The following is a 13,919-nucleotide window of genomic DNA, read 5'->3' on the forward strand; positions in this document are numbered from 1 at the left end:
CAGTTTGAAAAACATTATACTTTTATTAATGCTTATGTACAATTCTTACGTGATCTGGGGGAAAAGTTTGGTTTGATTTAATAATTCTTTCATTTGGAACACCAGTATATCCAAGTAATCTTTTATGGTTTGGTGCCTTTTCACATTAACCTTTTTCTCTTTCACTGAATGTGCCTACACCATATGCATTGTTAGTTCTGAACAGTGCTCATAACAGCATTCAAATGGGTATTGAAGCCTCACTTGGTAGTCATTCTCTGCTAAATATCATGTAGTGTGGTGTGGCTTTAAACAAAACTCGTGCTAACATTGGTTTTATAGGAAATCTCTATGCATTTTGAGAGAAACTGGCAAAATCTCTCCTCTGTATGGGGAAAAAAAAATACTCTGTCAAAAGAAGATTCTTTAATTTATTATTATTATTATTATTTTAAGAGCAAAATTTTATTCCAGATAGGCCAAGCAAAATTGTCAAGATAATTAAAGAACACGAAAAATTTATGAAATATTAGAATTCTGAAATTAAAAATTAGCCTTGGATATTCTTTTAATCAATATTTTTTTTTAAATTTGAATTGATATTTCAATTTTATAGTGAGCAAAGAATAAAATCTCAGATACTAAAGAAATGTTGGTTTCAAATATTGTTACAAAATGTTTTTAAATGTTTGATGAATCATCATTTATTCAGAAACTGATATTTTCTCTTTGCTTTTGTCCCGCTGGGCTGTGGATTGTTAGCATGAGATCTGCATGTCTTTTTCCATGGGAGTTATGAGTCCTTTTTTTGGAGGGGGGGGGTAAAGTCACAAAAGCACTTCCTTCTTGTCAGATGGCCACCAAGTGTGCCATAATTAGTGAAGTAACCTAAATTGCTGTTTCATTTGAATTTTATGCATGTTTGACATTTGGAAGTATAACCTGAGGCTAGAACATCATATTAATCCATGCAGGAATTGTACTTATTCACTTGCTTAAAATTTGCCTTTTTGCAACTTCTTTTAATTATTTACATTTTTTGTTTGAAAATCTGAAATCATTTAAATAAATATTATTTTATATATATTAAATTTGTTTAATAAATATTATTTTATGTAGACAAATGGTAATTTTTTTTTTTTTGTTTTTTTTTTTTTTGTCTCAGGAATCCACATGGGACTATGAGTTGGAAGATATGACCAATATTTATCACTCCCAGCAAAAAAAGAAGGCTGTGTTTACATTTCATAAACTTTGCTTGGAGGCTATTTTGGCTCATTCTGCTGTAAAATCGCATAAATATATTATGGTTGAAAATGGGGTAATGAAACTGTTGTTAAAGATATTAAAATGTCATGAAAATGATTATCAATTTCAAAGTCTGATTGCTCAAATTCTTGCAAATTTTTCATTGGAAGAAGAATTTACAAAAATATTTTCTGTTACAGGTAAATGAAATTTCTTCCTTCCCTAGATTATTATTTTGAATTTTATTCTGTTTTCTTGTATTTTTAATTTAAATTTTGCTTCTTGTTTTGTATTACATTTGAAATAATAATGATTTGACATAATATAAATTGTAATTTTTATCTCATTTTTCAGTTTAATTTTTTTGTTTTACAAGGTGTAAAAATAAAGTAATGAGACTTTTTTTTAAATAATTTTTATTCATTTAAAATTGCAGTCTCGAATTAATCACGTTGGGAAGCCAAAACAGCATTGGAAATGATAGCACCATTGGAAACTCTTCATAGCATTGCTGGAACTTAGATCTGAAATTACTTTCAGTTGGTTTGTTACGATCATTTTAATGTTTCTAGAGTCTCAAAATCGCCCTTTGAAGCTGAGCCATAGGAATGTTCTTTTGCCCAAAATTCATTAATTGAAAATGCAGTGTAACAAGATGCATAGTCTTGAAGCAGTACCCAATTGGTTTTTATTCTTGGTCTTCATACACATGACTGTTTTTTGAAGTCTTTCAAGAAGTTGTCTGTAAAAGTGTTAGTTTATTGTTTGGCGTGGAGCCACGATTCCCTTGCCATCAAAAAAGCAAATCTGCGTATTTTTTATCTTTTTTTTTTTTTTTTTTTGTGTGTGTGTGTGTGTGTGTGTGTATGTGAGTTTGAAGTGGGCCATTCCTGGCTCTGGCACTTCGTTTCAGGGGCCTACCTGAATGCCCAATACTCATTGCCAATAATGACATATTCTAGAAAATGAGGATCACTCTCAATCCACTCCAAGAAATCAAATCATTTTCCCCTTCTGTTCTTCTTTTGTACTGAAAAATGGCTTTTCAGAACAGTTTTTGCATAGATTTTTTTATCCCCAATTCATTTGTCAAAATCTGATTAAATTCTTCAATAATTATGACTGTTAAGTGATGATTAGAACGCACAAGATCCCACATTCTGGCAACATATTTGTCATTTCTTGCAGTTGTTCCTGATTTTTTTCAGCAGATCTTTCCTAGTGAGATTCATTTTCAATAGATTCCCTTCCTTCTGAAAATTCTATAAATTGTATGCATACAAAACATTGTATGCATAGGCCTCCTGAAGCTTTGAAAAAGTGTTTAAGCAAAATCTGATTGCACAGCATACCTCATTGTCACTATATTTCAAAATGCATTGGGGGGAACGGTTCCATGAAAAGAAATCCGAGGGACAACTGTATTACTGTATGCAGTTGAAGTTTATGCTGGCTGTGCACTGAATGTTCTGTAGGGGCTATTGTGGGTTACAGGCGGCAGGTAGTGCAACTGACTTCTTATAAATAATAATTGGGTACGTTTGTGAGGTTGTGTGATACTTACTGCATTCAGGGTTGCCACGCTACCTGGAAAACCGGGAAAAGTCAGGGAATTCGAAAATTGACCATAATATTCAGGGAAAAGTCAGGGAATTTAAGTATTTTTGTCAAAATCTGGAAAAGTCAGGGAAGTTCATACAACGATCCCGCCAAAAAGAAGCGATTTTTGCGCCGACGTCGGAAGAGATAACTTTTTGGCGAATTATGTATCACGTGAGTGTCATTCGGGTAGCTGGCATAGAGCCAATTTTCGCAGCTCCAATTTGATTGTCTTTTAGAAAGGCAAAGCAACTTTCCCGCAACTTTTGGTTTCCAGTATTCTCGAGAATCGCATGTGCAGTGCATGAATTAAAGAAAGTACCTATTCTCGTATAAAACAAAATGGGTTTAATCCTAGTATACGGTACCATGGAGGTTAGAATCAAAGAATATGTATCGTAAAGAAGGAAAACCTCTCTGCAACAGACGTGGCTGTGGCTCCGTTCCATCATAGAGGGAAACAGCTGTGCATGTCTGATATATCTGTCGCCAAAGCTCGAAACCGGTGTCGAAGTTCGAAGGTCACGTTATCAAGAGTTCATAAAATGAATATCGTTTAAAATTTCTTTAACCACTTGCGCTAAAAACACGTGCCACGCACGTCGAGATGCTTTTGTCTCAAACCGCGAGCGACGTGAACACCACGTCGATAAGCATTTATCGCAAAAATGAAAATAACGTGGTGCACACGTCGCCTAACAACGAGATTGTTTATTTCTCGAGTTACAGCTCTGGATTGCACTCGCAGATGCGGAGCGGCGTAAATGAGACACTTTACCGCTTGTTATATTGTAGCGCATGGCACCGCAACCGTGAAGTTTAGTCTTAGCGCAAGTGGTTAAACTCTAAAGGAAAAGAAAATATTTTTTGGTTCAAGTAAATTAATTCATGGATTAGTTATTTCCAGGAAAAAAAAAAAAAACTACGAAAAACCGTTTTTAAAATTATTGCGAAAAATCCAAGAAGAAACGCCCTTTAATAAAACGTTTCTTCTTGGATTTTTCGCAATAATTTAAAAACGGATTTTCGTAGTTTTCTTTTTGTCAAAGAGCGTTTCTTCTTAACACGTGTTTCTCAATTTCCTGTACACATCGCGGAGAGGAAAATTCTGGCCGCCAGGTTCCGTCGCCAAATCCCTTGGCAAATTTTCCCTCCGCATTCTAGCGGCGTAATAGCATTTTACTTGTATGGAACCTTTTCTTCTTTTACATAGACGTTCTTTGGTTAGAATAATAAGAAGATTTGGCGACATCATGATGCGCAGTAAACGGGTCATTTTGGTCTTGGCGACAATTTTCAAAATCGTGCCCAAAGCCTTACCGTATACTAGAATTTTACCGCAAAATCTTTTTAAACCTTTTTTTTTTTTTTTTCTTTTTAATAAATACCTTGCCATTTTGCAGTAAAATAAAAAAATAGTAATCAGTCATCTAGGCTAGCCATGTAATATAACTATATTCGCTAAAATATCGTTGATTGTTATAATTCAATTTTGAAGTAATTATTTTTATGTTATTCATATAATTTAATGTTGCTTCTTCCCTCTAAATTTATTTATTATTAGTAAATAATATTTCCAAATTTCAGGAAATTTTCTCTGGCATAATCCTGAAATTAATTATAGCAGTATGATGACATACCATCACGAAATTTAATGCACATATTTTTTCCTTATGTATGCTGCGAAATTAATATAAAATACCTCAATTTATTAAATTAGATTTCTTTCTTTCGTTTAGCTGCAGAATGTCTGCAAAAAAGCCTTATTTTATTCCAGATTGGGAAGATTCTAATCTCAATCTTCAGTGGAGAAAACAAAAACTATTATAATTATATTTGTGTTTTCAAGTGTTAAGGTGCCTTTTAAGAACATACCTCACGCAAATTAAATTTACATAAAATCTTAACTATTTAGCATTGTGTTGTGATTTATAAGGACCGGATTAGCCTCGTGTTGAATTGGTGATGATCATGAGTATTAAATAAAACATACATTTGTTATTTAATGTATATATCTTAAATTTTATTAAGTTTCTTAAGTGGAAAACTAAACAAAATTATCAAAGTATACCAAGAATAATTAAGAATAAATGTCCTCTGGGATTTATTGAATAATTAAGTGAATTTGCTACACAATACAAGTAATACCATAATTAATTTACCTCTTAGCACAGCCAACGTACATTGTGCAGATAGACTGGAATTTTCTTGAAACACACCTGGAAAACCTGGAAAAGTCAGGGAATTTCATTCTCCTGTTTGAGTGGCAACCCTGATTATTGAACTCGAAACATATTATTACAATTACGAGGAGCTCTTTATATGTATATAGTATATAATTCATGGATAGTGTGGACAGTTATTGAAAGGAATTATAGTTCTCATAGTGTGAGGAGCTGGCTAATGAGCTTCCCTAGTCGAAAGCTCAAGAGCACTGTAGGTCTGTATGATCGAGAGTTCAGGAGCCTTCTGACATCTTGTTCTGATGGAAAATTTTTTTAGACATTTAGGCATGCCTCCTTAATTTTTTTGTTGTATTTTACATCCTCTAATTCGTTATATGTGAAATGATATCAGAGGGAAAACAAAATCGTTCATTGGTTTGTCAACCCTCCTGAAATCAAGAGAATTTGATGACAGACGCAGTATGTAGAACTCTAAAAATCTTCTGACACTAGTTGTGAAGTTATGTCTCTTGCACTGTTAACTGGAATGAATTATTGCATCTGCGATGTTAGAAGCATGGTGTGTGACAGAAAACCTTGGAAGCAGTGACTTGCGGGGACCACACACAGGATTTTCTCATCTCCCTGTAGTCCACTGCATACTCCCCTTCTGTTATCAGCATGATGATACATAAAAATCAAGGAAATGCACGTTGGCCCGAACGTGTTTGATGAATATTTGGTTTGGCATGATGGGCAGATCTAGGTTTCAAAGTATCAGGAAAGCGAGTAGCCATGTCTGTATTCAACAGAAATGCTGGTTTCACCGGTCAGTTGAGACTGAAATAATTTTTCCATGAATGGATAATTTGAGCACTTTTCCACCATATTTGAGAACTTTAAAGGGCCATCGTATGGAACTTTTCAGATGACCCAATAATTCTCATGTAGTCCTACCAAGGAAATCAGGAATGTTTTATTCTTATTCCTGCTTCCGTAATTATTTATAATTTAAGTAGAGAAATTTTTTTTTTCATTAAGGGAAACAGGAAACTAAACTTCTTCCTTGTAAACAAACACATCTGAAAGTTATTAAACACTTTAGTATATGTTAAAAAAAACTGTAGTACAAATTATTCTCAAAATAATTCATAAAAGGTATGTTACTAAGGATAAGAATGTCAAATGATTTCTTTAGGTTTTGCTCTTAATTTTGAATGTGCTTCTATATGTAGGATTATAAATACATTTCTTTCTTAGTATTTTGTTGTTCAGTCAATGATGTATTTTTACCTTTTTTGCAAATAATTTCCATTCTTTAAATCTTTTAATATTTTAGCATAAAAACTTGTGCTTACTCTTAATTTTGAGTGTGCTAGGTCTATTCTTTAAATCTTTTAATATTTTAGCATAAAATCTTGTACTATAATTTTATGAACTAATACTAAATACAGAATAGAAAAATAATATAGTAAATTTTGGATAAATAAATAACCCTTGTAACATATTTTATACTTTAAAATTATTTAGGTTGGATTGGCATCTTAGCATCATGGAAAATATCTCCATATGTTGAGGTTAATCTTCCAGCTGCTAAAGCTCTTGCAAATCTAGATAAGGATGATTTTCATCATTCATTGTATGACAGTGGAGTTTATCTACTTCATCCTCACAATAGACAAGGGTATTGAAATATGTTGAATTCATCCTTTTAATTTTATTTTCATATTGGGGTTTCTTTTTGATCCCCTCCAAAAATACTAATTTCCGAGAAACAGATTTTTTAACTATGACTATGTATCCAGTTGTTAAAAAAAGTGTGCATTGAAAAATAATATGTAAGGAAATGTGTCTTCCCTCTCCTCCCTAAAAATTTTGTTAAACAAAATATGTTCCTTGTTGTATTGCTTTTTGCTATTTGTAATGTTAAATTATTTTCCATCCTTTTGGAGTTTTACAAGATTCAGTTAAAAAACTATCCGCATGTTCATGGTCTTAATGGATTTGAAGTGTTTTCTGAGAAAGTGGTAGTTTGAAAGAATATGTAGAGAATATCCTGTTGAGGTAAGACATCTCACATAAATGCGAGCAGCTTTATGTTTACAAAGACACAATAGCTCTGGCACTGATTTGCTATAGCAAGTGCCAGTCCTATATTTGTTTATTTTAATTTGGAAGAAGTGCACAAATGCTGTCTACCTAGGCTGCTTCTCAAGTTAGACTGAGAATATCCTAGAGTATAATACCAGCCTTGAAGCAAGGCACTTTTTCTTGATTGGTATCTGTAGACCTAAATTGGAGGATCTTTAGAGACTGCACTTACCAGAATCGTGACTCCATCAATGCATTGTGTTTTAGTCCCTAACAATGATCTATCCATTGTTTTGAGCTTTTTAAACAGTAATAAATGGGTTAGCATAAATTTTGCATAAGGCCTTCATTCCTTTTGGTTATGCAGCTGTGAGTTGTACATGGGGCTATCCCATCTGGTTGTTTGAAAAGAACTCATACAGCTTACATTCATGTATACCTTAACAGCTGTGTTGAACATTGAGTGAAATGTTCTTTCAGTGCAGTCCCACTTTAAAATTTGCTGGGGGGTATATAACAGTGTTGTAACATTACCTTTACATCACTTTACATCAACACACTCTTTATTAATGTTGCTTTTCAGTGTTTTAGAACCATGTCACATCTGTTTGATTTGTTTTATAACAGGGATATAGAATCTCTTGTTTTTGGCTTTAATTGTCTATAGTATCAACTAATCCTACCAAGAACTTATTTCATGTTTTTGATCATGAAATCTGAAAAGCTGTATGTAATATCTGTGTAGTATAATACTGTGATTGTGCACAAAATGTATCTTTTGCATTACATGTTTCATTTAGTTCCTCATGGTAGAGTTCAAAATATGAAACACTGTACATGCAAGAAATGGTTATTCATCATTCTGTCACTTTGCCCCTCAGGGGGCTCACTTTTGTGAGTACGGGTGTGGCAGTCCCGAGGTACCCTAGCCCTTCAAGGGATCATCTTCTTGATGAGACGGGTGTCACGATCCTGGAGCCCCAGTGATCTATCCTCTTTTCCATCTCCTCTCCTCTTAACTGGAACTTTTCTCCTTCCCTTCTCCCTTGTGGTTTCTCTCTACGGAGTTTGGGGCTCGTCACGAGAAACTGGAACAACCCTTGCGTCCAATTTTCAAATGGCGAGAAAACTGCCCACGTGTTTGCCGTGCGTGGAGACCCGTGTCGCTGGAAAGGAGGGTCCTAGTAGTTGAGGGGCGAGGTAGTGTCCCCAACACACTGCTTTGGCCTCTGCTTCAGCTAAACGGGAGGCACCTTAGTCGTCCTCACGGGTGTCAATCAGCTGGTCACTAGTCCTTGTGTCAGTGGCTTGGGGTCAAGCTCTCGGGAGTACCTGCTTTCGGGAAAGCCGACTGTGGGGCTTCAGTTTGCGTATAGGTCCGGCTAGCCCTAACACAGGAATCTGTGTTCCCTTGTTGGGCTCCGTGGTGGGCGGGGCCGTCGGACCCGAATCTTTTCTTTCTTAAATATGGCTTCTATGTTTCTTCTCAAATCAAATGAAAACGACAAAAGTATTGAAATAATTGATAAATCTCTTACTAAGAAAATACGTACCGATGCAAATGCCAAAGTAATCACTGATAACCCACGCTTCCTTGTAGTCTCGAGTCCCTCTGGTGAACTGCAAAAGATGTCCCCTTTCGTTGTAAGCAAATATATCCGTTCTTGCATAGGTGAACCAAAGAACATAAAGCGTCTACGTTCTGGAGACCTGCTTATAGATGCTGTCTCGCCAACCCAATCTGCTTCCCTTTTGTCACAAACCAAACTTGGAAATGTAGCTATAACTGTGTCAGCGCATAAAACTCTGAATTATTGTAGAGGTGTGATCTCGGAAATCGACCTTCTGTGTGTTTCAGAAGAAGAGTTCGTTTCCGAGTTAGCTGACCAAAAAGTCTGTGGTGCTAGGCGGATCAAGATGCGTAAGGAAGGTCAGTTGACTGACACTAAACACGTGATCCTGACCTTCAACTCACCTGATCTGCCGAAAAATATTAAGGCTGGATATCTAAACTGCCCCGTAAGGCCTTGTATTCCAAACCCCATGCGATGCTTCCAGTGCCAGCGTTTTGGCCATTCCAAGATGTCCTGTCGTGCGCTCGATGCTCGTTGGTTGGCCACGATAGCGAAAATTGCACCGCTGCAGCACTGTGTATAAATTGCAAGGGCAACCATCCAGCATTTTCTCGTTCCTGTCCGAAATGGAAATTAGAAAAGGAAGTGCAGACCATAAAAGTTTCCAGGAACATTTCGTATGCCGAAGCCAGAAGACAAGTTCAAAGCACACAGCCTACATCAAACAAATCATATGCCAATGCCGTGAAATCAACCCGCACATTAGCCACCCAAACTTCCATAAGTACACAGACTCCACCAAATAAAATCCAGCAGCCTGCAAGCAAGAACAAAGAAAATCCAACACATATCATACAAAATAAAGAAATAGCAATCCCGAGCAAACCCAAAACTGTGCCTCCAAAAATAGAAACCAAAAATAGAAGTCCCAGCAATAGTTCTGCAAATGAAATTATTTCTGAATCTGCAGATTCAGACAGTATGGAAGTGGAAGACGGTCTAGAAGTTCCCGATCATCTGCTTCTGCGCAAAACTAAAAAGGAACACAGGAACAACAAACATCAATCATAATGCCCACCCTCATCTCATGGAACTGTCGCGGTTTCCACTGAAATTTGCTTGGCATCAAATCTATTATAAATGCGTATCATCCTGTGTGCTTAGCTATACAGGAAACAAATCTGAAACCAGAACAACATGCAAAACTTCGGAGGTTTTCTATCGTCAGGAAGGATAACCTTGCAGGTGAGCGTGCCAGTGGAGGTGTAGGTCTCCTCTCCTCACTGGATTATCCCTCAAATGTACTTTCTTTGACGACATCCCTCCAAGTTGTCGCTACTCAAATAAATTTTGATATTGTTGTTTCATTTGTTTCTTTGTATTTGCCTCAAAATGAGCATATTTATCAGCAAAATTTAAATAATCTAATAGAGCAGCTGCCTGAGCCTTTTATCATAATAGGAGATTTTAACGGCCATAGTCTACTCTGGGGTAGTAAAGATACAAATTGCCGAGGAAGACAAATTGAGCAGATGATCGAAGATCATAGCCTTTGTCTCCTAAATAATGGGCAGGATACGTACTTCCATGAGCCTTCAAGGACATTCCACGCTCTCGACCTTGCCATCTGTTCACCATCCCTGTTGCCATTTTGCACTTTTAGTGTCGGAAATGACCTGTACAACAGCGATCATTATCCCATTTTTGTATCTCTTGAACGAAGAGGAGGAAACCCCATGTCGAGACTCCCTCAGTTTATACTGGACAGGGCAGACTGGAAACTCTTCTCTTCCTCCGCAGAGCTGACAGAGGAAATGGTAGAAGATGTGCATATCGATGACGCTGTGGAAGCTTTTACTAATACTATTATTTAGGCAGCTATGCTTTCGATTCCTAGAACATCAGGAAAAATACTAAAATATTCGAAACCGTGGTGGAATCGCGACTGTCATGAAGCACTGAAAAAACAGAAAAAAGCATGGGGTATTTTTTGTAGATATCCTACTCTGCGATACCTCATGGCCTTTAAAAGAGCCAAAGCAAATGCACGCAAAGTAAGAAGGCAGAGCCAGAGGGATTCTTGGATTTCATATGTGTCGTCAATAACATCCTCCACGCCTAGTAAGCGGGTTTGGGAAAGAGTTTGAAAAGCATGCGGCATATATAAAGAACACTCACTTTCCTTTTTGGAAAAAGATGGCCGAGTGATTAGCTCCATAGAGGAAATTGCGAATACTATTGGTGAGACATTTGCTGCCGTTTCTTCCAGCAGAAACTATTCACCTGCATTTCTCTCTATCAAGCAGCACTCTGAAATAAGTCCCATCGCATTCAACTCTACCAAATCTGAGCCTTACAATAGAGCATTTACTATGCTGGAATTAAAGAGAGCTTTATTGCAGACACATAAGTCTTCTCCGGGTTTTGATGGCATAAATTACGAAATGCTAAAGCATCTGTCCTATAAGTCACTGACTGCCCTTCTCACTCTTTACAATAGAGTGTGGAAGGAGCGTATTTTTCCCAGTGCATGGAGGAGAGCTGTTGTCATTCCCATTGCTAAGCCAGGGAAAGATCCAAGGAATCCCTCCAACTATCGACCAATTGCCCTTACGAGTTGCCTCTGGAAACTGTTTGAAAAGATGGTAAACAGCCGCCTAGTCTACTTCTTGGAAAAGAATGATATTATATCACCTTATCAGAGCGGTTTTCGAAAGGGAAGAACAACTGTAGATAACATGCTCCTCTTAGAGACATCTATTCGAAAAGCATTTGTAAGAAGAAGCCACCTTGTCTCGATATTCTTCGACATTGAAAAAGCTTACGATAAGGCATGGAGATACTGTATACTCCGGGATCTTCACGAGAGTGGCTTGCACGGCAACCTACCAATTTTCATTCAGAATTTCTTGAACAGTAGAACTTTTCAAGTAAGGATTGGCTCTGTTTTTTCGGATGTTTTCCAACAGGAAGAGGGTGTGCCTCAAGGCTGTGTGCTTAGTGTAACGCTGTTCAGTTTAAAAATAAATTCTGTATTAAAAGAACTTCCTCCTACCATCTTGGGATCACTATATGTAGATGATTTACAGATTAGCTGTCGAGAAGCAGACATGAGATACATAGAGAGGCAATTGCAGATGGCTCTGAATAGGATCCAAGAATGGTCAGACAAACAGGGATTTACCTTTTCGAAACAGAAAACTGTGTGCATTCACTTTTGTAGGAAGCGAGGTCTCCATCCTGAACCTGAGTTATATCTAAATGGTACAATTATTCCAGTTGTGCCCGAAGTGAAATTTTTAGGAGTGACGTTCGACCAGAAATTGACTTTCCTTTCTCATGTTTTAAACCTGAGAAAGAAGTGTCTAAAAACACTAAATATTTTAAAAGTGTTGGCGAACACCTCCTGGGGTGCAGAGCGTTGCTCCATGCTTCGCATTTACAGAGCGCTTTAGAGCTAGACTGAACTATGGCTCAGTGGTGTATGGATCCGCTCACTCATCTGTTTTGTTAAAACTGGATCCTGTTCACCATCAAGGTTTGCGGATTTGTTCAGGAGCTTTCAGGACTTCTCCTGTACAGAGCCTATACGTTGACTCTAACGAACCATCACTTTATCTGAGGCGTGAGCAATTGTCCCTTTTACAATATTTTAATATCTTATCCCAACCTGAACATCCCAATAAGCTGTGCTTACTTGATAATGAGTGTAACACTTTATTTGAAACACGTCCATCCTGTGTTCCTACCTTTCCTTTAAGACTTCGCCCTATCATTGAGGAACATTCCCTCTCTGATATGCGCCCCCAAGCAGTACAGAACTTTGAAATCCCACCTTGGGAAAATTCACGGATTCAGCTTCTCGATGTTTTCAAACATCACTTGAAGGCAAGCACTAATGAGATCGTTTACAGACAACTCTTTGCTGAGCACAGGCACAAATATAGCAGTTATTATCCGATATACACAGATGGATCAAAGTCAAATGATCATGTCGGGATGGCTTTTGTATTTGAAAATTACATAGAGGGCAGATGCCTGCACCATGCTTTCTCAGTCCTAACATCTGAACTGACTGCGATATATTATGGTCTTTTGTACATCTCAAAGCTCTGCCACAAAAAGTTCATAGTTTACACAGACTCGTATAGTGCTCTTAAATCCTTGGAAGCTTTTCCCAACACTCAGAATCCTGTGGTAGTGGATGTTCTCAAAATTCATATAAATTTAACGATCCGAGGTTATGAAGTCCTGTACTGCTGGGTTCCTGGACATGCTGGAATAAAGGGAAATGAGCTTGCAGATATCGCAGCCAAATCTGCTGTTGAACTGTCCAGTCGCCTTATCCCTTTTAGAGATATCTGCAGTGTCATCAAGGGAAAGGTCCGAAAAAAATGGCAGCAATTTTGGGATGTTCAGCATCACAACAAGTTGAGAAATGTCAAGCCTAGAATTGAGCTTTGGGATTTTGTTGGAAATCGTAAGTAGGACGTTCTTTTGACTCGCCTCAGAATTGGTCACACTAGAGTCACACATAACTATCTTCTCAAAGCTGAAAATGAGCCTGTTTGTTTTAATTGTAATGTTTGTTTATCTGTTCGTCATATTTTAATTGAGTGTCCATGTTTTAATAGTCTTCGCCAGAAATATTTTAACAGCTGTGACTTACCTCTCGACCGTTTAATCGGAAGAGAGGTCAATTCTAATTTATTTTATTATTTAAAAGAGATTGGCTTTTATTACCAAATGTAATTTGTTTTGAAGACTGTGTCTTGAATTTTAATATCTGCTTTTAACTTGTGTTTATATGACTTCATCCTCTGGATTTGATACATTTATCTACTTGTTTTATTTATTGAATTTTAATGTCATCAATTGTAATCATCTCATCTTTTGTTTGGCGCGTCATAATCATCTCTGGTTTTTGCGCCATAATCACTCACTCACTCACTCACTGTCACTTTGCAGCTTTTTTTTCTTGTCTGTTATTACCCACCAGTGGCTGAGTGCATAAAACTACTGAATACTATTGGTTTGTCATGGATTCAGAATCTGAGAAATAGGTTGGCTGCATATAAATTTTCATTATTTTCTCAGTGAGTAATGTAAATACGAGCCAGTTTCTGTGAGAGAATTCTTCACAGAGGCATCTCTTTTGCTTAGCCCTTGCATGGATTAGACAAGAAGGTTCAAAGCAAACTGTACATGAACTTCTCTCATGTTCATTTAAGTAGTTGCCTTATCTGCATTCAGTAAAACTGGC

General features: G+C 36.9%; 1 protein-coding gene across 1 annotated transcript in view; it reads left to right on the forward strand.

Annotated features, from left to right (window-relative positions):
* LOC118200241 (protein SERAC1-like) overlaps positions 1-13,919 on the forward strand; it is a 134,785-nt gene that overhangs the window by 63,844 nt on the left and 57,022 nt on the right. Inside the window, exons 7-8 of the mRNA XM_035372179.2 lie at positions 1,145-1,427; positions 6,522-6,675. Coding sequence (XP_035228070.1) covers positions 1,145-1,427; positions 6,522-6,675 — 437 coding nt within the window. The remainder of the gene's footprint in view (positions 1-1,144; positions 1,428-6,521; positions 6,676-13,919) is intronic.

This window comes from Stegodyphus dumicola, chromosome X2 (genome assembly GCF_044657685.1).
Source record: "Stegodyphus dumicola isolate Sdum_Otavi_A_Nest chromosome X2, ASM4465768v1".
NCBI lineage: Eukaryota > Metazoa > Arthropoda > Arachnida > Araneae > Eresidae > Stegodyphus > Stegodyphus dumicola.